The following is a 27,271-nucleotide window of genomic DNA, read 5'->3' as shown; positions in this document are numbered from 1 at the left end:
AGAACACAGAGTAAGAATATGCTGAGACCACAGCACCTAGAGAGCGGGAGTATGGCAGGAGCAGAGCACACCTCTGGCCCCCAGTCATTTGCTTTGTCTTGATCACAAAATTTTCACAATATTTCGCACATCTCCTGGAACATCTCTGGATGCCCAGGGTTCTGTGGACCCCAGTTTTAGAACCGCTGGTCTAAGGGTGCATTTATGCTATAAGGTCTTTGCAGAAACAGGAAAGTACCAGTGCAAATCCAGAGTCAAGGCCAGACCTGACTCCTAAGTGAAATGGAATAAGAGGACCTTGGAGGAGATAATCTCAGGGTCATTTGGTTTAGCAGCATGTTGAGTACAAATTCAGTTTGGCGACAGTTTGTTTAATAAATTATTCATTTTATTCCCTTGGTACTTTATAAACCCACTAAACTTCAATTTAACTGTTTGGAGAGTAGGGTTTCTTTCTTTCCTCTTTTCTAAGAGATAATTCAGCCCAAACCAATATTCAACACACCCACATCTCTCTTCTAGACAAGTTTGCTATCATTCCAGCTAGGCAAGAGGCTGAAGATGCAACTGCAGTTCTGTCTACTTGGAAACTTAAACTGGTCACTGCAGCGTAAATACATCTTTACCTCTGTTGCAACACATGTGGTTGCCACTTAAATTAATTTTTTTCAACCAAAATTGCAACTATAAAAAGAAATATTACCTACACATTGGGGGTGAAATTGGTCCTGGATGATGATACAAAATGTGAGATAGTAAATTGGCATCCTGTTTCACATCCTGTTTGATTTTTTTTTTCATTAATGGAAAAGAAAATTGGATAGAGAATAAAACAGGCTGCAACTTGCTATTGCTGTTTTGTGGTACTGCACAAGACCAATTTCACCTCTGTTGACTTTTTAATGTGTGTTTGTAAAATGTTCTCCCCCTCTCTTCAGCAGGCTGTAACTCATGCGGTGGTACAGTTTGATAAATGCTGCTTCACTTCTATACCTTGCCCAAATGGCCATTCATCTTGTGTGGGCATTGATAGCTAGTGTCAATTCCGATCATCAAGGGATTAGAATTTTCTTTGGAAATATAACCGGGAACTTTCACCCAAAAGTATACCCCTTCGTGTACCTATTTTGCTGATGTCTATTTCGACCAAAGTTTCCTGTCAAACTAATTAACATAGACCAGAATGTGAACATGATCATAAATGAACAGAAATCAGCATTAACCATCGCTGCCAAAGGAAATTGCACACAGGCCCCACAAACTGCAAAAGACAAATGGCCAATTAAATTAAAATAAAAGCAAAATACTGTAGATTCTGGAAATCTGAAATTAAAAACAGGAAGTGCAGGAAATACACTGCAGACCTGGCAGCATTTGCAGAAAGAGAAACAGAGTTAACATTTTGAGTCAAATATGACTCCTCTTCAAAACTGTTAAACTTTTTCAGTGATATTAGTTGAGCAATAAATGTTGGCCAGACCTCAACTACTCTTCTTTAATAGGCACAGCATCTATTCCTTCATTAGCTATGCAATTAAAAGTTTCAATCTATGGAAGCATTATTTAGAGCACAGTATGTTTAAGAACAAGCAATTGTGGAAGCAGTTAGCAACTAATAAGTTCTGTTTAATGTTAAGCCAGCACTGGCTGTCTTGGGCTACTGTGCTCGGTGGGCAGTGTGGAGACTGGGGTGTTTTATAGACCCCTTTGATCAAATTTTGGTTTCATGTTTGTAAGATTCCTTAAAAGTTTGGCTTTCTGTTTGCTGTGTCACTTTAAGGGCTTGTATCTTGTTTTGTCCCTCGTTTTTTCCTAATTTAGTGTAATTAAATTCATCAAAAGAAAAGCACTGGTTGTCTGGTGTGTTAGAGGAAAGAAGTTTGCTTTGTAGTAGGCAATAAAACTCTTCATTTAAGCATCCTAGTCCCTGTGTATCCTTCACATCCAGGCTCGGGAGGTAACCAACATTGGTAGCAGAGGATGGTTGTCTGAAAGTGAAGATTGGAGACTGAGATTTACTTCCAGACTGAAGGTGAAAATTGCAGTTAATTTTTTTAGAGAGAAGATTGTAAATGAAGGCTCTATGAGGAAAGATGACTTACTAAATGCCTATGGTCAGACTTTGACAAATTTAGAAAAATGGATGATTCGTCCATAGAAGAATACATCATGAAGTTTAACCGACTATATGCAAGATTGCAGCGATCTCACATGGAAATTCCTAAATTAGTACTTGCCTTCAAATTATTGGGCTGTGCTAGGATATCAGACATGGATAGGTTCTTGGTTTTAACCGGATTTAGATTCAAAGAGAGAGAACGCTTATGGATCAAGTGTCTGAAGCTTTAAAATTTCTGGGAAAGTATTCATTTCCAGCCACTTTAATGGCGCAAATGGGCTCTTCGGCAGTGACACCAAAAATGGAAGCTACAATGCGAGCAGCGTTTTGGGATCGCTTGAATATAGGGCCCAAACCTCTGCATGACAGAAGAATCACAAACAATAGGTTATGAGGGCAGAGACACTTTTGGGCGCGAAACAGCGGAAATTGAACAATAATGGAAGGAGGATGAACCCCAGAAATAACCAAAGGGCAATCAACAAGTGCTTCAGATGAGTATCCAAGTATTGTTATGTGTTGAATTGCCAGGAAATGAAAGGCAGAGTTTTTGAGACGACACATGACATCAAAGGTACGGAAGACGAGGAGGACGATGCTGATTAATCAGAAGGAATTGTATTAGTTATCAAAAGCTTCAGTCTGGTAATGAGTACCCTAGTCGCAGATTCATTCAATTGCAGTTCTAGATAGCGGGTGGATGTCCACAGTATGTGGAGTGGACTGGCTAAACTGTTACATGAATTCCTTAAGTAAGGAAGACCGGACTAAAGTAAAAAAATATGACTGTTTTACTTGTTTCAGATTGGTATTATTTTGAAATCACTAAAAGGAATAGTAATTCTGTGTAAAATAGCAGGGGTAAATCACTTTATCAGTACTGATGTTGTATGGAGTGCAATACCTTTACTGTTAATTAAGCCTTCAGTGAAAAAGGCTCAAATGAAGTTCGACGTGAAGCATGATAAAGCCATTGTCTTTGGAAAATCTGTGGATTTGCAATTCACACAGTCAGAACATTATTGTATTCCTTTAAGGCCTATCATCTCTAGACAGAATGTAAAAGAGGTATTAATGACAGCAGGGGATAAGGATTTAGGGTGAAGAAGCAAATTATTACAAAACTACATCGACAATTTGGCATCCTTCTGGCCACAGGTTAAAGATTCTGTTAAAGAATGCAGGGGTACTGGATGAGGAATACACTAGACTTGTCAAGAATATTAGTGAAAAATGCAATAGTTCTAAAAAGTACAAGAGAATGCCATCACAACCAGTAGTAAGTCTTCTGTTGGCAAGACACTTTAATGGCACAGTAGTTATGGACATCGAAGCATGGGATAAGAAATACTTTTCTTCTACATTTTATAGACGTATGACTAGATTTAGTTAGTCACTGGTAATTCTTGGCAAAGACAAAAAAGTAATTATTGATTAAAATAATGGAAAGATGGATAGGAACAGGGATGGGAGCACCAGTTAAATTCTTAACCGACAATGGAGGAGAATTTGCCAAAGTGGAATTCAGGATTTTGTGCGAAAATTTGAATATTGTAGCAATGCATACAGCAGCAGAAAGCCCGCTTAGTAATGGGTTATGTGAAAGAAATCATGCTATGATTGACTAAATGCTCTCAAATTTTGGCAGACTGACCAAATTGTAAATTGTCAACTGCTTTAGTGTGGGCAATGCATGCAAAATACAAGCTTCAGATGATTGGGGGCTACAGCCCCTATAAGCTTAAGGCATGAATCCGAAGACACCTTCAATAATGTGGACCATCCCCCGGCTTTGGAGGGGATTACCATTAGTTTGAATTTTGCAGAATATTTGAATGCTATGCATGTGAGGAGGAAAGTATTTATTAAGGCGGAAGCTTCAGAAAAAATCAGGAGAGCTTTGAAGTACCAAATCAGGCTGTCAGAAATGCATTTTCAGCCTGGGAATATGGAATATTATAAAAGAGAAGGGCAGAAAGAATGGAGAGGCCCAGGAAAAGTTATAGGTGCTGATGGTAAAATGATAATCTTGCAACCTAGTAACCAAACTGTTTGAGAACATTTGACACAACTTACTGTTCCTAATTACAAATTGATGGAACCTGAACAAATGATGGAAACTGAAGGTGCACCATGCACCTTGCACGCATGTTTCCCAGACCTGTGCGAACAACGGATTGTGGTAAATAATATGCCAACTGAGAGTAGACCAAATGATAGCGAAGATCAGGATAGGGCAATTTGTCACAAAGATCAACTACCAAAAGTTGGAACGAGGGTGGCATATATGCCAGAAGGGGCTAATGAGTGGAGGGAAGCCTCCATAGTAGGAAGAGCAGGAAAGGCCACTGGGAAATATAAAAACTGGCTGAATGTACAAGACAAAGGGCAGAATATCAGATCTAGGGATTGGCAAAGGAAGTGAAAATGTGGATAGCCAGGAAATGTATACGTTCAGTCAGTGGGCCAAAAGGTGATCACAGTCCAAGGAATATATCAAGAACTTGTGAAAGGAAGTCTAGACGCAAGATGGACAGGTCAAGTAGTAGCAGTCCAGAAAGGGACAGGCGATCTAGTAGGGGACATAGTTTAACTAGAGCAAGGCCCACAGAACAGGCGAAGAGTGACACAAGAAGTAGGAGCCCCTACAATAGAGAAGCTCTAGTGGCTACGAACCAGTTATATGGTAAATTAGTGAAGGAAGCAAAATAAAAAGAACTTGACAATTTGTGAGAGTTTGGCATTTACATGAAGGCATCAGGCAAAGGACAACCAGTGTTGTCCCATAGATGGATAGGTACGGAGAAAGTACTTCTGGATGGGATATGTAAAGCTTAGACCAGACTGGTAGTTTGGGGATTCAAGGAACAGCTAGGCAACCAGGAAGTTAGAGCAGATGCCACAACAGCAGGAAAAGTAAACTTGAGGATTTTCCCAGCACTTCTAGCGACATACTTGTTGAAATTTAAATCCATTGATGTCAAAGCAGCCTTTTTGTAAGAGAGCAATTTCATAGGGAAGTATTCTTAGAGCCTCTAAAACAAGCTGGAGATATAGAGGGGAAAATATGGAGGTTAAATAAGTGTGTTTACGGGCTTAACAATGCATCTAGGATATGGTATTTTTCAGTTAGGTCATTCTATTAAAAGCTGATTGTGTTCAGCTAAAAGTTGAACCAGCAAAAATTTATGGGTACAATGAAGGAAAGCTTGCAGGCATCTTAATGCACGTAGATAATTTCCTGTGGGGGATATCTGTGACATTTGAGAAATTTGTAACATAAAATTATAAAAGAATTCAAAATTGGAAGTCTGGCTTCTGGAGCTTTGAAATACATAGGGTTGGATATTAGGCAGACTAAGTTGGGAAGAAACAAAAACAGAAAATGTTGGAAAAACTCAGCAAGTCTGACAGCACCTGTGGAGAGAGAAACAGAGTTGACGTTTCAAGTCCATATGACTCTTCTTCGGAGCTGAAGAAGGGAAGAACCCTGACTCAACAGTCCTGCCTAAAGAATGTTAACATGATCCCAAAAAATTGGGCCAGATCCTCTCACAAAATATTCTCTACAACTAAAGAGGAAGCAGATCAGTTAAAAAGCTTAATTGGGCAATTAAACTGGTTATGCACGCAAACTAGACCAGATGCGTATATTGGAATTGAGCACCATGCTGAAATATGCTACTGTTGGGGAAGCGCAGAAAGCAAATAAGACATTAAAGAAATTAAGTTCAGAGGAATGTACAATCAGATTTCCAGATCTGGGTGACCCGGAAGGGATAAAATTAGTTATTTTTAGTGACTCCTCACACGCTAACCTTCCCGATGGTCATTTGAGTATAACAGGGTTCATTATATTTTTAGTGAGAAGGAACAATAAATATTGCCTATTTGCTTGGGAATTGAAGACGATAAAGAGAGTACTTAAAATCCCCTCAGGTATAGAGACACTTGTGCTGGTGGAGGCGACAAATATGGCTATATATTTATCAAGTATTTTAAAGGAACTTCTTTGTAAGGGGCAACTGGGAAAAAAATGTGCCCATGGAATGCTATGTAGATAATCATTCGCCCTGGGACAATGTCCATTCAGCCAAGAATGTTGCGGAAAAGAGGTTGAGGGTTGATCTCACGAATACATAAGAGATGTAAAGAAAATAAATTTCCAAAATTAAATAGGTTGATGCAAGTCGCCAGCTATCTGATTGTTTCACAAAAAGAATATTGAATATCCTCGAAGAAGGAAGCCTTGTACTGTAATGGATTGTGACAACATGGAAATTTTCATGTTTTAACCTTATTAATTTTTTTTAAGAGAAAGGGGAATTTGGATTATGTCAAAGAGTGATTGTATTGTCAGATAACATGTATTTTAATTTTGAATGTTTTTTTTATGCATGTCAATTTCATTTCAAGAAAACGGGGGAACTGCTAGCATCTAATAGCTTCTGTTTAATAAAAGTCAAATACCCAGTACTTGAAGGTAACAAGGTGAACAGGTGCTGGGTATTGATTTGTTAATTATACTCAATAATATTTAAGGAAGATTTAACCAGCACTGACTGTCTTTTGTTTAATGTTTGTAAGTTGCCTTTAATATTTGATTTTCTTGTTAAGTGTCCCTTTAAGGGGCTGCATCTTGTTTTGCCCCTCATTTTTCCTAATTTGATTTAATTGGTTTAACCTAAAGAAAAGCACTGGCTGCCTGGTGTACTAGAGGGAAGAACTTTGCTCTGTGGTGGGCAATGAAGTTCCCTACTTAAGCACCCTAGCCTTTGTGTATCATTCACATCCAGGCTTGGGAGAACAGAAACTTTTCCATTTTTTATAACTTATACCAATGCCATAAAAATGCTTTCAAAGTATCATCAGACACAATGTAGGCCTCAAAAAATCACAATATGACACTAAAATAAGTGGGATTATTGCTCCTACAGTTCTGAGCATAATATTACACCTGTTTTTAACCAGCATAACTGCAGGAAGTTTGTGTATTTCAATCTTGGAGTTCAGGCAGAGTCAGTATAAGTCAAGATATATTCGGTTGCAGAAATCAATGAATGTAAAAGAATGAGGACATTTAGACAGTGTAATAACATACATAACACACATGCTGTCAGGTGTCAGCCATGGCTCAGTGGTAGCTCTCTCAACTCTCGCTCAGAAGGTTGTTGGTTCAAGCGTTTCCATTGAGATTTGCGTACATAGTCCAACGTGCACTATCGGAGGTGCCATCCTTCAAATCAGATGTTAAACTGAGGTTTCATCTACCCTATGAGATGATTGGATTGTGCCATGGTATCACTTACAAAGAAGAGTAGTTGAGTTCTGAACAACATTTATTGCTCAACTACTATCACTGAAAAAGTTTAACAGTTCTGAAAGGGAGTCATATTCGACTCAAAATGTTAACTTGCTTTTTCTCTCCACAGATGCTGCCAGTCCTGCAGAGTATTTCCACCACTTTCTGTTTTTATTTCAGATTTCCAGCATCTTGCAGTGTTTTGATTTTATTTCAGTTTAATTGATTGTTTGTGTTTTGCTGTTTGTGGGACCTTTCTGTGTACAAATTGGCTGTTGTGTTCATTACAACAGTGACTACATATTGGAAAGCATTTCATTGAATGTGAACTTGCTTTGGATGTCCTAAGTTCATGATAGACTCTACATAAATATAACTTATTTCTCTAGTGAGCATGTTTGCATTTTTTTTGTGCTGGGTATTTATTTTATGCCCTCATTACATGATTATAGCAAACTCCAACCCTAGATGTCTAAACATGCACACTTTCTGCCACTGGTAATTGATTAACTATCTGAAGCAAGACTCCTGTCTGTTTTTTCTATTTGCTAACCCAGAGGCACTAAGGCCAATTATGGTGTTGCAATTGTTGTCTTAGCTGAGATCAACTAGTTCAGCGAAGACCCTGAATTAAACCTGGGACATTCCTAGTTTATGTAACTTAGACTATTATGGAAATTTCTTACAGTTGACTTAATGGTAATGTACATTTCTGCATGGTTTCTATTTTTTCCCACTTTGTGATGGGTGCTCTTTTAATTCTTGTGCAGCAGAGACAGCATGTTGCAGATGAAATTTAACCTAAATATGTATTGAATTTGGTGGAAAATAATATGATCCCTTTTTGAGAGGATAAAGAATGGTTTAGTAATAAAACTACCACTCAGTATATATTGCAGGACTTCATACAATATTTGTGGAAATCTCAACATGGTTTACTACCAATGAGTTATGGATCTCCAGATAAAAATTCACGTGGCTCATGCTTTTTTATTCCTCTGTCAAGCCAAAGCAGACTTACTAGCTAAAAGCAAAAAGCTGCAGATGCTGGAAATCCAAAACAAAAACAGAAACAGAAATACCTGGAAAAACTCAGCAGGTCCGGCAGCATCGGCGGAGAAGAGTACAGTTGATGTTTCAAGTCTTCATGACCCTTCAACAGAACAGAAGTTCTGTTGAAGGGTCATGAGGACTCAAAACGTCAACTGTGCTCTTCTCCGCCGATTCTGCCAGATCTGCTGAGTTTTTCCAGGTATTTCTGTTTCTGTTTTTGTTTCACACTTACTAGCTATCTTGTTTCCAATTCATTTCTGATCTGTTTCTTGAATTTCCCTGGCCTCTTTTCAACATCTTGTTAGTTCCCATTTCTTTCCAAATCTTTCCACTCTTTGTATCAGGTTGATGTCTCTCCTTGATTTTCTTTCATCTTTGTTATTGTATTTTTTGTCTTTTGGCTTGCTTCTTACCTTTCTGTTGTCACTTAGCTTGACATTCTCTTCCATGCTGCTCTCCCAGATTTTCACTCTAAGGGGAGTTTATGGTACTTGCCTTTTTTGTTATTTAATGTGATTGGTAGGTCATGCAAATACAAACTAAGGGCCCAATTTGCCACTGAGTTCTGAAGAAAAATATCACTTCTTCTCAAAAATCACATAATAAAATAAATTCAGAAACTTAAAATTTAAACTTCAAGGCTTTATTTGGAAATATATGATTTATCAACATATGTTGAGAATGAGATACATACTAATTTGTTATAAATATTACAAAATAGTCAACCATAATATGTCAGCTGTAACATTTGCTTACAGTTTATTTTCCAAAATTCATGACTTTCTAGCACATCTTCAATACACTTTTGCCTCTTTGGTTCTGATAAACATAAGGATTAGACCAGTAACAGCCCAGTAAAATACTAATATTGACTGGCATGTGTAAATGAGCCCCATGACTTTACTTTAAAGGTCAATACATTCTAGAACTTAAGAATAGTCTTTAGAAACATTTAAGAGCAATTTCTACTGAGAGCCAGTTTGTCAGTTTGTTCCATTTACAGAGCCCCCCCTCCACCCCCCATGTATTTCAGTAGCACTAAAGGCAACATTTTTCTCTATGGCTAATTTTCTTAAAACTAAAGTGGATAAAAAGTGCTGAATGGTACTTTTTACTGACAGCTACTTTTGAACAAAGATTAGCAGCAGAGGAACAATGCAGCATGCATTCCTACTAAGAGACAGCAGAGGCTAAATGTATTAGTGTTTGATACTAGGCATGATTCGGCAGGTGTGCAGCAGGACTGTGCTTCAGTAGAGAGATTTGAAGACGGTGCTGATTTTGTCCATAGGCTTTATCATCACACTTGACGCAATGGTGAACTGCGGGGACCAATTAGGCACCTTGATGCAACTCTCATGTCAAACATAACCAACTTTGTCTTTGCCATCGCCCACAGGTTAGTCTGGAAGGGACATGTGATCAGAAGGGGAGCAAGGCCAGGGAGGCAACAGCCCACAGTTGTTTTGTGGGGCCAAGAGGAACATTCCTGCTTTTCTTGGTTCCACAGAACTTGGCAGTTATGGGAGTTCTGCCTCCTCTTTCTGAGCTACCCCTTAAAGGATCCCTGGTTTGGTTGCTCAAGGTCTTGAAATGTTAGTCACAACTTGCACATCCAGTGTCACCTTAAAAAAAAAGATCCTGACCAATTTAGCAGTGGCCCTGCTGCTTGTACAAATTGGGTGCAGGTCTTTGGCCTGCCAAGCTGATTATTGTTGAATCTGTTTTGTGCTTGTACTTTGAAATTACAACAATGTTGAATTTTTGCCTCAGTTATTCCTCGGAGTTTTTAATCAGTTTTAATTTAACTATAGTGACAGAAATCCAGAGGTAAATTGCACTGATCCCATTAGAAAGCTATTGTGATGTATCTTAGTGATTTCTCCACTTAAGCACACGTGCTTTAAAAGCAATTTATCCCAATATATTATCATAGGCATGTTAATATCAAGATAGCAATGAGTTCCTGACAGATACTCTAGTTACAATAGAAGCAAGCAACTGTTCTTAAGAACTTATTCTTAACAGATTGTAAAAAGTAACCAATTTAATGTGTAAATTATCTGAAGATCTCTCTGGAAAAAGCAAAGCATTATAATTTGTGATGCCTTAAGTGGCACTGTTATTTTGGAAAATGTATCACAAATTATTTTCTTTTTTAGTCAACATATTGGAAAATAAATTTTAACTACAAATGGAGAAGAAGCAGGTTTGGTGTCAAGCAGGTATCCCCCTGCAGCTTGCCAAATTTGAGAGGGTGGGCTGTCAACTGACTCTCATACAGAACTAGCCAACATTCAGATGCAGGCATAGGGAGGGATCTTATTGCAGGGGAGGCCTCAAGCAAGCAGGAAGTGACCTGGATTTGTTTTTTGTGGACTCAGGAGGAGCTGCACTTGACTCTCAAAAATAATTAGATATTTCCTAGTTTGTTTTGTAAGTGATCTCTAATGGTTACTTTCAGGACCACTGATTATACCACTCACTGTATAGTGCATATTCTATCCATTTGTACCTCAATTTAAAATATTTGGGAACCCCAATTTGGGTACTATAAAGAGGCTCCCACTTGCTTCAGCTGGGCACTTGACCACACTTCTTCATACAACTTCCTTCAAAAAATGTCATCAAGGCATGTTTACTCCAGAGCATTTAATATAGTGCATCTTAGTTTTTGCCAGAATTAGAATCAAAATAGCATCAGGCTGACCTGCGAGGGGCAGTTAACTTCACTCACTCCAGGCAAATTAGCAGTGGGCAGATTGAGTGGCAATGCGGTTAGTTCAGCATTCCAATTTTAGGATCGTTACCACCCCGTTCTCAGTGAGCTGAGTTAAAATTGTCCATTACAGGTTGACTTGATGCTATTTTAATGGGCAGGATCTTCCGGTCAGCGAGCGGGGGTGAGGCCCACTGACCGACGTGTAAAATGATGCGGGGTGATGTTGGGCATATGTCCTGATGTCACCCCACACCATTTAGATTGTCAGTTCGGCGGGCATGCAGCCGAGTCAGCTGCGTGCCCGCCAAACTGTCAATGGCCACTTAAGGCCTTTAAAAAAGTAATTAAGGTAATTAATGGACCTGCCTGTCCAACCTTAAGGTTGGCGGGCAGGCGAGGAGGTCAGGCGGCCTTTAGAAAAACCATGAAACCTCATCCACAGGCAGGATGAGGTTTCACGAGGGATTTTAAAATGTAAGAATATTTCAAAATAAAAGATATGGACAGTGTCACATGAGGATTCATGGCAGTGAAATTTTTTCTCAGCTTTATTTAAAGTTTAACATCTGAGCCGATCTCCCTGAGGCAGCACTTTGCCCAGGGAGATCTGTGCACTCTTTCTCGCACATGCGTGAAAGAGCACACTCCCAGCTGAAGGAATCCCCCCTGCCCGCACAGGGAACACATAGCGCTTCCTGGCGGATGTCTCGCTGGGCTGGCTTTAATTGGATCACCCACGTAAAATGGCGGTGCGCCCCTAACTGGGGGTGCTGATCAGGAAACCGCCCACCTGCGCCCGCTGCCGCACATCCCCCCCCATGACGGAGGGGGAGGGGTTGGGCGTGGGGGGAAATGTTGCCCATTATAATTCTAATAAAAGCTGAGATGCTCTGCATTAAGTGTTCTGGAGTACGTATTCCTTGGTGACATTTTTGAAGTAAGTTATAATAAGAAGTAAGCTTGTTAGTTCTCATGAGGAATGAAAACTAGCATAAATTGCACTATGAAACCAAACAAAGTCCAAATCTTTGCTGAGGAAAGTAATCAATCCCAGCAGCTGGCATGCCTTACTGGAAGAAAGAAAAAAAAGAGAGAATTTTTTTGTTAAGCCCTCGGCTAACTTTGTCTCTGATATTGAAATGGCAACATGCCACTCCGGATGTTCAGGACAGGACTTGGGGCAGACAATGCTGAAAGCACCCTTGCGGATGCAATGCATCCACCTCAGTCATCCCAGTCACCCTGTTTATGCAATTTGGGAAGGGCTTGTGAATAGGCACAGGTGGATGATGGAGTACTGATGGAGCAGAATCCAGTTTATTTTATTTCATTGCAAAGTTTATTTCTGATGTGAAAAATAAATCCCTGAAAACAACAGTATTCGAAAGAATGTTCTACATCAAGCTATGTTAATGAGTGCTTATACGTGGAGAGGACTAATTACGGACCAGTAGAGGGGCACCAGAATAACAAATGTTCTATGTTTGTGCCAAAGGGGAAATATTTAGAGATCCCTTCATCAATTTTAAATTTATAAATAAAGAAAAGCAGAAAATAAGCAAGCCAGTTCATTTCTCAAATGCATTACTTGGCACTTTTAATGAAATAAATCAGTTAGCTCACTTTTCAGTGTTCTAAAGTTACCTTTCTGTTCACCAGATTGAAAGATGCTCAGTTTTAAAGAGAAACATATAATAAAGGTGTGGGTTTCAGACAAATGAAGTATACAAAGATGTTCATAGGAGTCCAGTCATCAGATTGGCAGAAGGGAACTGTTAACAGGCCATATAATTTTTGAATTAGTTCATGTACTTTGTACTTATTTTTTAGGTATTTACTGCTTCGGGATGTCTTCTGTTGCTGTCCTTATGAATCATCATTGATGTAAATAAGCATAATGGTACTGTCAACTGGTGAAAAGTTTATTGGGTAATTTAAAAAAGAAACAAACTGTATATGATGGGAGCATCTACTGGAGTATGACATTGAATTTGCAGATGCCTACCCAAGAAGTGAAATCATTTACACATGGAAGAAGGGCCCCTTGTACTCAGTAGAAGTACCAGATGAATCTTCAAGTCTGCTTCAGTATGATCTTGTAGGCCAAACAGTGTCCAGTGAAACTATGAAATCCAACACAGGCAAGTGGAATTATTTTTGGAGTTGTGTTTTAACATTTAAGTACTGGTTGTTTATGGTTTTAAAAATGTCAAATTTTACTATTTAATACAACGTTCTGAACTATCGATCAACTGATAGAGATGTTCAAAATCATGCTGGGGCTGGACAGAGTAGATAGGGAGAAGCTGCTCTCGCTTGTAAAAGGATCAAGAACGCCAAGGTACAGATTTAAGGTGATTTGCAAAAGAAGCAAGTGTGATATGAGAAAAAAACTTTTTCACACAACGAGTGGTTCGGTCTGGAATGCACTGTCTGGAAGTGTGGTGGAGGCAGGCTCAATCAAGGCATTCAAGAGGGCATGCATTAAATGATCATTTGAATAGAAATGTGCAAGCATATGGGGAAAAGGCAGTGCAATGGCACTAGTCATATTACTCATTTGGAGAGCCGTTGCAGATATGATGGGCGGAATGACCTCCTTCTGTGCCATTAAGGTCCTGTGATTCTGTAAAGGAAGAGACCAGATGCTGGAAGTGCAGAATGATTATACTCTGGACCCATCAGTACATTTATGGAATTGACTAGCTGAATTTGAAAATTTTGATTTTAAAATTGGAAATAGCAACATGTTATAAAAGTGTTTCACATTTGTTGTGATTAATACACAACAATCCATGAACTGGTTTGTGTTGCAAGACAACAATGCATTGGGCGGTTACATTATATCATATCAGTGCAGCACAAGCAGTTTTTTGCAGTTACCAGAACATGTTATTGTCTGGCACTACGTTCCTACCTATGTACCTCTACATAATAACAAGTACTTGCCATTTGATGAAAATTAGATTTGAATGGTAAGCTTCCAGATGGCAGGCACCTGCAACTCTACAACCTGACTCAAACTGCATGATACAATCATGAAATCCTGCCATCTGTTTGAAATGCAGACTTGTACTATACTGAGTTATCATTCCACAGACTCCCGTTTTACAGCTTAAAAAAATTAATAACTTTCAAATTTTAAAACTCTATTCTGAGAACAACGATTAAGTTTAACCAAAGTATCCACACTGCTGCATGTAAACTCTTTAGAATACAATTTGCAATGGCAGACATTCACTAAATATTTTTTGTATTTTTTTTACTGTTTTCACATCTTTTATATTTGACTTAGAATTTCATTACTTTTGACCACGTAAATATATACAAAAATAAGAATCTAAAAGCAAAATGGATTTATTTTTCTGAAGAATAATTACAATTTACCTTCACTTTGTGATGTATTTTGTTTAAATTAAAATTATTCAAAAACTTATTAAATTTGCATACATTTTGAAGGATATTACAAGCAGGTGATGATTTCTAGATAGTAATAGATTTTGGAGTTGAGAAGACGTTAATAAACTACCAGAGCTACTCTCATGCGTCATTTAATGTGTTACTTTCTTGGAACATGCTCTTGCCTATCTTTAATACATATAGATGTGTGTCTCAGATGAGTAACAGAAAGCATTGAGATGATTTTATAAAGCACAAAAGGAAGGAGGAACAATTTTTCTGTTGTATCACAATCTAAATGTTTGTTATAGACTTATAGTAAACTCTAAGCTGTATTAGAATCAATAATATGCAGATGGTATTTTTAAGGTGGCATTTTTATTTCATTTCTCCGAGTGATGTTTCATTGGTACATTAATGGATTTAATAAACAGCATACTCCCATTATTGTGAAATTATATTGTATTATCTAATTTGAACAGAAGTGCTACTATACCATTTGATTTGAACTGAAGTGATCTGGGGTTTTGTTTCACTGAATGTCACAGGAAAATAAATCTGATGGGTGTGAAATAAAAAAAATCTCATATAATCTAAAACAATCACCTGTTGTGTGTGATAACATTACATTTGAGATAACTTTTTAATGTTTAGCTTGTGTTTGGTGGACAGAATTGTCCCAGACCAGATTTGTGTAATATGCAGCAGCGGGTGGGAAAAAAGTCATATCGGTGCTTCCCCCCACCCCCCCAATTAATAATGCATTCACGGGAAACACGCCAGATTGCTGGTGGGCGGGCTCTGATTTTCCCGCCCTGCCATGACCTCAGTGCTTCCTCGCTCCATGCACCATATTTAAAGAGCGCACTCCTACTTCATGCCTACAGACCAGGACTGCTTCAGGTGACAGATGACCCCAAAAGCAAAGAAGACAGTAGCCCCCAAAAGTTAGTGATACCTCTCTGAGGCCCACCACAATGTCCTCTACCCCTGCTTTGGCCGCAAGAGGTTCACCAGAGTCACCAATCTGACCTGTGAGGTAGTGGCAGCAGCGGTCGTCGGCAGTGGCAGTCGGCACCACTGGAGCATAAAGGGGGTCAGCCATCCAGTGCAGGAAGAGGATGAATGCACTTGTCTGTTCCTCCAGGGTAAGTCAACTACCTCATTACTCAACTCACACATCCACAGGGATCTCGTAGCTCAAGGGACAACAGCACTAACTCTCACACCCTCATCTCTATCAGGCTCGTATTCTCTGGAGTTTGCGTCCTCATCCCATCCAGTGGATCCGCTCACCGCACAAACATTCCATGCAGTGCTATGCGTCCTGCACTCTCGCACGCCATCTGTTTTCATGCAGGAGAAACTGGCTCACAACAGCATGGAGAGGTCTCAGACTGTGGGTGGAGTGGCCCACATTAGGCTCTTCACTTACTTTGAGGAGTGTGCCATCGCACTGGCTGGTGAGGATGTGGACCGTGCCTGTGGCAACAATGCGGTCAGTGATGAACAGCCATGTGAGGATCCTGCACCACATCACCCCTTTCTCAACACAAATGTGAGTGCTCTCTCTCATGATTTTGACTCAGCTGCAATGCACGAATTACCTCTACTTTGGTTCACTCTGGGGTGCTCTGCCAAGTGACCGTCCTCAGCCAACCAGTCCCTCAACACCATCCAGGCCCTCCCCTCCAGCCAAGAGGAAACCTCCTCCTTTGAAGAGCTAGAAATAACCAGTCTTGAAGACCCGTCACAGTGCTTACCTACACCCTCCACTAATGCAGAGACACACACCTCAGTGGGACCTAGATGTAGTGCAGGCTTGGGTTCACAATCTGGTCACCGCACAGACAAGTATCGCACAGACAGGTTCAGCCAAACTCCCCAGCACTCGAGGACTGCTAAGCAAGAGGCATCTATGAGGTCCGGTCAGATGACAAGTCTCTGGATTCAGCCTTTCAACTCATTGTGCAAAGTCAGCAGAAGGCGGGGGATCATAACACAGAGCTGTTGGAAGGCTTCAACAGAGTGGTGCACGAGTCGGAGGAGTGGGTCCATCTGATCTCTAAAATGTTGCCCACATGTATACTTATGGAGGTCTCCATTGCAAGGATGGTGGATGCCTTGGAGACTCTGGTCCAGCAGAATGTGGAGATGTACGTAGACCTGCACCCCATCACAGTAGCCATCAGTGAGTTCCTGCTGTGACAACGCGAGAGAAACTGGGCACCTCGACGTCCCCCAAGGCGCACCGTCCCCTCAATGAGTCAGGCCAGGGCACTCGGGTACTCAAAGGGAGGATTGGCAGCTTGATACCGCTGGTTCATCCACTTAGGAACCTCAGAGGCTGCCCTCTCCCTCTGAGTCCCCTTTTGCCTGTGACCCCCCTCAACTTCGTCCTGTCACCACAGAAGGATCAGCTGGCCCACTGGAGGACAGCCAAAGCAAGCCGGGGCCCTCGAGGCCCTGGATCTCCAGAGGACACACACCAAAAACTGGGCCAGCCGTTGCACAAGCTGTTTCCACCCCTGCTGTGGATGTCAAGGCAGCACCTAGGAGAGGTGGTGGGCCTAGAAAAGTCAGAAAATTCAGATAAGTGGTTGCACAGATGTGCACATTTTGTCACAATAATGTGTAATGCTGTCTTTTAGTTTCATTGACAGGCTTCGCAAGTCCCCCCGCTGCACTTGCCCCACCCACTCCTCCACCCCCCACTTAGCAGTTCAGCTGCACGGAGCCAGCCCACAAGTGATACTGGATGGAGAAGTTTGTGTGTGGCAGGGCCTTTTGGAGCCTTGCTCAAGCACACTCCCACGCACAGGGAGCCTTCATCTATCAGGCTCATCTCACTGTCCTGATCATTTTCAATGCTACCAGCTGGGGTTCTATTTCAGTTGTCCATCTGAGCTGACCTGCATCTCTGCCCGCCCACTGTTTGCCACTCCCATGCAGCTCCTGTGCCTGTCCAACTTGAGGTTCTGCTCACTTTTTTTTGATTTCGACAAGGATGGTTGTAGTCAGATATTTACTCAACTCCCCCAGTTACCCATGCCCTTTCCCCTATTCCCCTATCACTGTGGATGCACCCCTCCACGTCCCCACCCAAGCATCAATTTCCACATCCCCCACCGTCACCTACCTACCCGAACCCTTGTCTTTCCAGGATGTCCTGGTGAACATGCACATTCCCTACCTCCCTGAGAAATCTGCCCCCATCCACATTGACCTTCCCAACCCTCTCATTCCCACCCCCAGGGCCTGTGTCTGCCTCCGAGCCCCCACCAACCACCCTCACCATACCTTCTACACTACTGAAGCACCCTTATCCTCCCACCCTTCTGGCTCCCTCTGCCCCCTCTCATACTCGCCATTCCCTCCCAACATGGCCACCCTCAGTTCACTCCCCAGGAGGCAGTCATTGACTCCACAGATCTCCCCCTTGCATGTTCACCTGGACATACCCGACCCCTTATTCCCTCCTCCAGCCAGACACCTACTCCCTCCTCTCCCCGCCCCCATGCGAACTCTTCTTTCCCTTACACCTTTCTCCTCCCCTACACCTATCTCTCTAATTGCTGAATTCTCCCCGGTTACACGATCCTTCCCTCCCCCTGCCCCTCCCCCACACCCGATACACCTTTCTCTCCTATTCACAGCTGGACCTTTCTCTCCCCGCACGTTCCCCCCACCCCCTCCTCGCTAATCACCTGTAGCAGCCCATGGCCCATACCATGATGTTCCCAAGAATTCAAAAGAGACGTCCCAACTAACCCACCCAGCATGTGATGCTTGTGTTCCTCCAGCATCCAGTAGCTGTAGGGCTCCAACAACTTTTGCTCCTCTGATGTCTGTGATCTAAGCAAGGTCCTGACGGAAAGTCCTGACTCCTGCACGACACACTGGTCCAGGTGTGTTCTGAGGCCGGTGTTTTTATGCTGCCGTAATGATAAATCTGACGTGGGTGCACGATTCCAGTTGGGCTTTACTTTGCATACGATTAGTGGGATAAAAAGCAGGTTCACACCAGCCTCCTATAGGATTGGCATTCTGCCATGGCAGACACCATTGAATGATCCCAGTGTGCTTTCACACTGGCATGAAACCGATTTTTGGCCTTCTTGTCATATTGTTCCTCCCCGCACCCCCAACCCCCACCATGGCACCCAAATTTCCATCCAGTGTGAATGCTATTTCCCAACACTACTAAGCAGTGGGCATGAGATATATAATTAATTGAACCATCCTGATTCAAAATAGATGATATTAGAACATTGACACTGAATCATGAAGTTCAATTAAAATTTTCATCTGAGTGTCAAGTAAAAGCATACAATTGTGATATACTTTTAAAAATGACAGCTGAAACAGCATATGTAATTTAAGCAATAATTCTAAGTTTTAATTCCTTTATTTTTTTGCCTTCATTTCAAGACTCGGAGGTAAACTTTGATGTTATTAACTCAGTGGTACAATATCTTATAGTTTCTAATTAAAGAATTCCATGGATTTGATTTCATTAACACCTCTGTAATTCAATACAGCAACAACTTAACTCAGAAGAGATATGGCAGGTACAGGGGAGACTTATCGAAAGGCATTAAAGTTGCCTCCGCCCTATGACAGTCATAATTAATGGTAATTCTAAAAACACTGACACAAATTAAAGACATATACATTCTAACAACAGAATTCCATCTGGAAGTATGTAATAGATTATATATAGTTTTCCTGTAAGGATGAAATGTAACAGTAATTTAGATCGTCAGCATTTGCTAATTATCTTTTCATGCTGCATTTTTGCATTATTCAATATACAGCATGTCAACCACATGAAGGGAACAAAAATATGTAATGTCACAGAAATGTTCACATTTGTCTTTGAACAGGTGAATACATAGTGATGACAGTGTATTTTCACTTAAAAAGGAAGATGGGATACTTTATGATTCAGACTTACATTCCTTGCATCATGACAGTAATTCTCTCTCAAGTGTCTTTCTGGATTAATAAGGAGTCTGTTCCTGCTAGAACAGTATTCGGTATGCCTTCATTTACAACACCTTCTTACTGTATTCATTGTACAGTCTTTGTTTATTTACCATTACCATTTATCCATTTCAGGTGAATACTCCATACAAGTAGTCTATTTTTACCTACAAAGAAAACTAGGCTATTACCTCACTCAGATTTACATCCCATGCATCATGACTGTAGTTTTGTCTCAGGTTGTGTTCTGGATAAACAAAGAATCTGTCCCTGCTCGTACTGTGGCGGGTATGGAAACCTTTACTGTGTCCATTTGTACATTATTGTTTGGTGACTTAGCTGAAGTATTAGCTCTGTTTCCTCATGTTGTATTGTGTTTTTGCCATTTTTTTGAGTTTGTCAATGTATTATGTGTAGTTTTAAAAAATAGCAAACTTAAAGAATAAGTAATAGTGTTTTACATTTTTCTGATTTAAATGTGTGCTTTCCATGTACTATTTGCCCTCTTTGACATTTTCTAGAGATACTGTAAAACTCTAAAATTCAAATACATTGGAAGTGGTGATAAACTGAATTAAGAATTTCTGGGACTTAAGTTTGAAACTAGTCCAGAATGGTACGGTAACATTCTCCCTTTGCAGACAGTGACAGTACCGAATGCATTAAGTTTGGCCAGTCATACTCTAATTTCTAGTGGGCAAGGCCCCATGTCACAAGATGGAACATAATTTGACAATCCTGTGATGAAATGATTTAGGTCTGTGATCTTTCATTCATGACTGGAAGTAAACACACTTGGTGAATATTTAAGGAATAGTTTACCTCCATGTCTTCGCGATCGGAGGTAATGTTTATCGTGCCTGATTATGTCATATGGGATAAAAGAAAATCAAATTTTTTAAAAAAGCATTGGCCATCTGATCTGTTGCTTTGCTATCAATGCCAAATACCAACAATGCTAAGTTAATTAACTATTTTTCTTTTTAAATTGCTGAAGGTATCACTACAGTTTTAACCATGACTACACTAAGTATCAGCGCACGCCACTCACTACCAAAAGTGTCCTATGCTACTGCTATGGATTGGTTCATAGCTGTATGTTTCGCTTTTGTCTTTTCTGCACTGATTGAATTTGCAGCAGTAAACTACTTCACAAATCTTCAGGCTCAAAAAACCCTAAGGAAAGCAGCAAGAACAGCAGCATTGTCTGCAGTGATGGGAGTGCCTGAATCAGAGGAGATAGTCTCGGTAAGTGAGTTCACATCTTGTTGATTATAAAAAGGCAAAGCCATGATAGCTTATCATTTGTAAATTGCCCACTTAGTCTTCATCTTATCTGCCATAATAAAAATGTCATTGATTTTGTTTCTAGAAGATATCCTTATATAGTACAATTTTATACTTAACATTTCAAGCACAATATAAAAGTATTCATAGCATAAATTGTACTACACTGTCTCCATAAACAAAATTAAAATGAAGTCATATATATTTGCAATAGATCCTCTGAACTATCAAATGTAGATTGTTTCTTCATACACATAATAATTGTATCACCATTATCTCTGCAATGTGGACATCACTTATTAATGACAGAATGTTGATCACCAACTAGCTACAGCACTGTAGCTGTCATTTCTCCACAAAAGTACATCTAAAGTAAATGTTATTAGCCAATGGTAAAGTTTTCACAGCACCTATAAGATTTAGAACAATTTGTTCTTAATATTGCACAGCAGCGATGATTGCATTTTCATTTTGAAACAACTCCAGTATTAAAGAGATCAAAATGTTTGGACTAAGTACGATATAAATAATGCCAGGCATTTGCTAGGTTTGATTTGATCTTTCAGCAACCAAAAAAATTTCTTGACCACTAATTTCAGTAGAACCCGAAAATGTGCGAGGGGATCATGATGCAAAATTAATCTGCACCAATTGCTTCCAATGGAGGTAGCATGCAAACTTTATGCTGTCTGCTCATTTAAGTGATTGATGGTTATATGCATGCAAGAATGATTTCATTTTTCTGATCATAGTAGTGTTCCGCGGAGTTGCTGTGTGAAGCTATCCTTACGTGTATTGCAGAATCCTTAATCAATCTCGAGTATACAGTCAGCAACCAATCAGATTTCAAGCATATTGAAAGTTAACATCGAACTTCTTTCACTTAGCTGAGTATTTTGCTAACAGAAGCCCTCCGAAAGATTTATTTCAAAGAGGTTTATAGTTTCTGAAGGGTATGTGGTGGGGAGGCTTTTTGGCAGGGTCTCAGGAGTTGAAAAGTGGAGGGGAATCCAGGGCAGCAGAGATCGAGACTTCCCATGAAGGGACCAGGGCAGTCTTCTGGCTTCTCCTGCCCCACATAAAGTTTGACTACCACCTTGTGTCATATCTTCAGAACAGTTTTCATTGAGCATGGTGGTCACCGTTCCTATCAGCTCCACATAAATGTGACTTTTAAATGTAAGTTTAAAAAAAAGAAAACTTACCTTTATGTTGGTCTCCAGTAGTTTCTTTAAGAACCTCTGACCTGGTGCTTTATTTTTTTCAACAACTGTTTGCCCAGTCCTTTTCTCTAAAGCACTTTCTTATTGGGATCCAATTTCATAGGCAGTTATTGTTCTCCAGTTACTTAAGTAGTTATGATTCATGTGTAAGTGCTGTTGGTGAGTATTGACAGTTTGTTCAGTTCTGAGGCTTGGTAAAATTAAGCTTGACCCAAGAAAAAGGTGGCTGTTCCGACCCAAGTAGAATCAAAGCCTGATCCAGTTTCGTGAGCCAAAATATAAATTGAGACAAATTGCAACTTATCTGAATGATTTTGATATAAACTATAACCTCCAATGAAGAAATTTATTCATGCCCATTCAAAGGTCCAGTTTTAGGCTGCTAACTTCTACTAGACAATGATGCTAAATACTATTTATTTCATTTGGTGCTAATCCACACAGGCTATGCTTGAAACAGTTTAGGCTATTCCCATCCTTAAAACTTTAAATTACATTACATCTAATTCCGTTTTAGCAAAAAAACCCTCAACCTTTTTAACCTTCTTCGCAACTTATATTTCTGATAACTGTAATTATCTTTTGGACTTTTTACTAATTGCAATCACATTCTAAAGGACCAATTTCTGGGAGACTGAGGACCAAAGATTTGATATGACCAGCTTGTGAGCGTCAGGAATCATAGGGCAGAATTTTCTGGCTGACCCGTAGGTGGCAGAGCCCAAACATCATGGCTTAAAATGTCGTGCGCTGACGTCATGTGAGCGTCCTGACGTCAGTGCGAGGCATTGCGATATTTAGGTCGGCGGGCGCGCAATGTAGTGGGGCGTGCGCACGCCATTAATTAAAGGCCTCATTAAGGCCCTTAACTTGCCAACCAATGAGGATGTTGAGGGGCCTGTGCGAACTTCGGCTCGGTGCACAGGCCCAATGGGCAGACGGGTAGGTGATTTTTTTTATTAAAACTCATGTACTGGCGGGATATGTGGACTCAGAGGGGTTGTTCATGTTATTCATGAAGTATTTAATGCAGAAAATGTTTTAAACTTGCCAGTGTGATTGTTACCAGTTCACATCGATTTCCGAGAGCTTCTTGTGTACTTTGAAGCTTCAGGTCACCAGTCTGCAGACAGTAATCTTTATCGGGCCTACAGTTTTCCAGAGGCCTCCATTTAGCCTGGGTATGGGTTCTGATATCTCCACTGGAGGCAGCTCCTCTGAGGAGGAAGGGAGGGATAGAATAAGGAGCAGGCCAGGAGTGGACAATCAGCCTCCAGGGGAGCCACCTTTGGGAGGCCAGGCACAGGCACGGGGCACAGGGCCAAGAGGTTGTCCAAGGTGGAAGGGGCCGCAGAAGCCACTATCCTGCTGCCAGGGTATACAGGCGGCGAAGCAGCTACCTCAATATGACTGAGGTGCAGTGTCGAAGGAGGCTCCATCTCTCAAGGGAGACAGTCAACTATATCTGTCAGATGATTGGCCCTGAGATCTCCCCTAACTGTGTGGGTGGACACCCCATGCCAGTGGCTCTGGAGGTCACAGCTGCCCTCCACTTCTATGTATCTGGCTCCTTCTAGGGCTCGGTGGGTGATCTTTGCGGTGTCTCCCAATCAGCTGTCCACACTTGTATCAAGCAGGTTACAGACGTTCTGTTCAGATGGGCATTGACCTTCATCCACTTCCGCTGTGACCAGGCCAGTCAGGCACAGTGAGCCAGAGGCTTCGCGGCCATTGCTGACTTCCCCCGCGTCCAGGGTGCAATAGACTGTACACATGTGGCCATCAAGGTGCCAGCAGGTGAGCCCGGTGCCTTCGTCAACAGGAAGGGATTCCACTCCATGAACATGCAGATAGTGTGTGATCACAGGATGCAAATTCTGCAAGTTTGTGCAAGGTACCCAGGCAGCTCCCACAATGCCTACATCCTCAGACAGTCCCAGGTGCGAGGGCTCTTCGGTGCTCCGGCTCGGCTGGATGGTTGGCTGCTGGGTGACAAGGGCTATCCCCTCAGGGGGTGGCTCATGACGTTACTACACCGTCCAAGAACAGAAACTGAGGAGCGGTACAAAAGGAGCCACGACACCATAAGGGCTGTGGTGGAGAGAGACATCAGTCTACTCAAGATGCGGTTCCATTGCCTGGACCGCTTGGGGGCACAATCCAGTGCCCCCCAGATCGCATCTCTGTGGTAGTGGTAACATGCTGCGCTCTGCACAATCTTGCGCTGGAAAGGGGGGATGCAGTTGATGATGAAGACTTTGACACAGTGGATGAGGCTGCACATGATGTATCCAGCAGTGGCTCAGAGGATAAGGAAGCACAGGGCGATGATGAGAGGCAGCACGCCGACCTGCTACTACACCAAGGAGGCAGGGACACCGGGGACAATTTAATCCAGTGAACCTTCAGCTAGCTCCATACACATCAATCAGCAGGACCAGCATTGCCTTGTGCTTCCACATGTGGCACTTAGGTGCCACATCTTCCACCTCATCAGCTGCAACTAAGGGCTTAGTGCAGAATCATCAATGTCCACTCAAACACTCATGTGACGTCTGTGAAACATACAAATGCAACACAAAGGAAACACGCTCAGCTTTGGTCAGAGAACTGGACTTTATTCCATCCAACATCAAAGAGAAACATCTCTCTTACAAACATAACTATTTGTTCCCTAATTGAAGGCCAACACAAAATCACCAGTGACATACCCATGGAGTGCCTAACATGCCTTATGCTTTCGTTTGCGTGTGCTACGTCTAGGTGCTGCCCCATCACTCGGAGGGCTTGTGAGACAGCCTGCTGACTCTGCTGTCCTGTTGGCCTCGATGACCTTGGCGGGTGTCCTCTGGCCCGTGGAGCTTGTGATGGCCCTACCTGGGAGGGAGTGGCCAGTTCCAGAACTATTACCTCCCCAGTTGTCGCAGCCTCAATGGAAGCAACGTTGACTGGCAGAGGGGTGGAGGAGCTGCTGCCCTCATCCGGAGCACCCTGAGAGGAGCCCGCAGTGACGACAGACAGCTGCTATATGGACCTGATGTCACATTGGACCTCCATGCTCACCGCAGATGGATGGGCACCGAGTGGCGACTTTTGGTGCCCAGAACATCTCCCACATTGTGAATGACCACCAGTGGCCATTAGCACTGTGAGGGCTTGCAGGTTAGAGCGTAACCCAATCAGAGGAGTCTCAATCCGATCGAAGCACCTCTCCATGAGAGTCGCCAATCTCTCAGTGGAGGAAGTGTGAAGTTCTGTCCTGAGGTTCATGTCTTCAGTTACACTCTGCCTGGACTCCTCCACTGCAGAGACCAACTGAAACACACCATCATGCAACCTTGCCAGATGCTTCCGCGAATCCTGCTGCTAGTCCCGCAGCTGCTGCATTGGCGACATCTCCAGAGGCACATCATCACTGCCCTACTCAGCATGTGCCTGGTCCCCCGCAACCCTCTGGCTGCTGGCCCCATCAGCACTCTCTGTCCCTGCCATCTCCTCCAGCGATTGTGAAGTGCCATCTCCCCTGTGACCTGGGATACTAGCCGACGTTACATTCCCCACCGAAGTGTTTGTCTCTGCGCTGGTGCCTGGCTGGCTGAAATGATGTGCCGCAAGTTGCACATCTTGGCCCCCAGGTGTGGAGGGGTGCCCCTGGCCCTGCTGGCTGCGGCCATGCGGTGGTGATGCTGAAATTAACAACAATGACAGTGCATCAGTTAGTGTTCAGTCAGTAACACCTTTCAACCCTTTCCGTCCCAGCCTCATAAGTTGCTTGCCCTTCAAGGCCCTAAGGAAATGAACATTGGTGGGGTGGAAAAGAGTCAAGAGGAGGCCCAAACATCAGATGCGCAAACAGACAGGCTGGTCAGATGGCCTAAGGAATGCCACATGGCATGTTATGCGCCATAGGAGGGGGGAGAGTGCAGAGGTACCTGACCTGGATGCATGCTGGCCTGGAGAGTTGCGGTGATGAGGAAACATTGCAAACACTTGCAACATTTGCCGTGGAGCACAGGAGATTGACAGGTCACATTATTGACCCTCATACCGTTAGGAGGGGCATAGAATGGGTGGGCAGAAGGCAACATTTCCCCTTAGCACAGGGATGAATAACATGATGGCATTTATTTAAGTTAAGTGCCATGAAGTTGACAGGTGAGGTGCTGAGGACCTTCTGTGGGACGCACTGCCTGAAAGGGTGGTGGAGGTACAAATCCTCCTAAGATGCAAAACGTCTTTGGCTGTGCAGCAGCGATGCCATGGCATATTAGGCCATGGGGATAGTGGTCACAAATGGGATAAGGTGACTTTGGAAGGTGCTGGAGACGTGCATCCTCAAGGGGCTGAGGGACCTTTGTGTATCACCCACACGTCTGACTGTATCAGTCTGTGAATGAGCAGTGTTCTGCATTAATGATTGCAGCAGCCATCAGTGCTTTGGATGGTGGTGAAACTGAGTGGATGGGACTGTGGACCTCAAATACCTGGCCGCTGGACCCCAGCTTCGCCATCTCCCTGGCTCCCTGCATCCTCCCCAGCTCCATGGCCTGCTCCTCGTAGGTGGTGATGCGCTGGAGCAGGGTATGCCCACCTCCAGTCCTCTGGCATTCCCTGAGATTGCGTTCAGTTTTGGCCTGCAGAACAGAAAAGAGGATTTATTGGGGCTGCTCGCTCATGTACTCTGCACGAGCATGCCGCACCCCAACCACAGTGGCCCATCTGAGGCCTCCAGCTGCTCCTGTCCACACTACTGGTGATCAGTCCCCAGAAGATAATTCAGCTGGTCCCAACCCCCTCCCCCAACAGCCACCTTGGATACATTCGGCGTCCATCACTTTGAATAACACACGGGTCTTAGTGCCATGGCAAGGAGGCGCAACTAGGTGTGGCGCCGAGGCCAGCAGATGGCTCCTGGCCACAACACATTGAGGTTCCCCTTCCACCATCTCATCACCATCAACATGACATGTGCTGAAGTTCTGAGTATGTATCTAGCGGCCTCCCCTGCAGGTTGCCCCCCGATTACTCAAATGCCACAAAGACCAACTTATGCTGCGGGGAGAACCCATCTTCTCCTCAACCACTAAGGCTGATGTAAGCATGGTCACTATCTGTTTGCCCACCCAGAGTGCGCCAGATGCTCAATGCAGTAACGACACTAAGACGTGGGGGTTGGGGGT

The 27,271-nt window shown here is 42.4% G+C and overlaps 1 protein-coding gene across 1 annotated transcript in view; it reads left to right on the top strand.

Moving 5' to 3' along the window:
- Positions 1–27,271, top strand: part of LOC121281422 (gamma-aminobutyric acid receptor subunit alpha-6-like) — a 165,684-nt gene that overhangs the window by 2,908 nt on the left and 135,505 nt on the right. The window contains exons 6-8 of the mRNA XM_041194366.1: positions 13,194–13,337; positions 19,717–19,869; positions 20,579–20,829. Coding sequence (XP_041050300.1) covers positions 13,194–13,337; positions 19,717–19,869; positions 20,579–20,829 — 548 coding nt within the window. The remainder of the gene's footprint in view (positions 1–13,193; positions 13,338–19,716; positions 19,870–20,578; positions 20,830–27,271) is intronic.

This window comes from Carcharodon carcharias, chromosome 8, assembly GCF_017639515.1.
Source record: "Carcharodon carcharias isolate sCarCar2 chromosome 8, sCarCar2.pri, whole genome shotgun sequence".
Lineage (NCBI taxonomy): Eukaryota > Metazoa > Chordata > Chondrichthyes > Lamniformes > Lamnidae > Carcharodon > Carcharodon carcharias.
The sequence above is the reverse complement of the archived record's forward strand: the minus strand, read 5'-3'. Positions and strand labels throughout refer to the sequence as shown.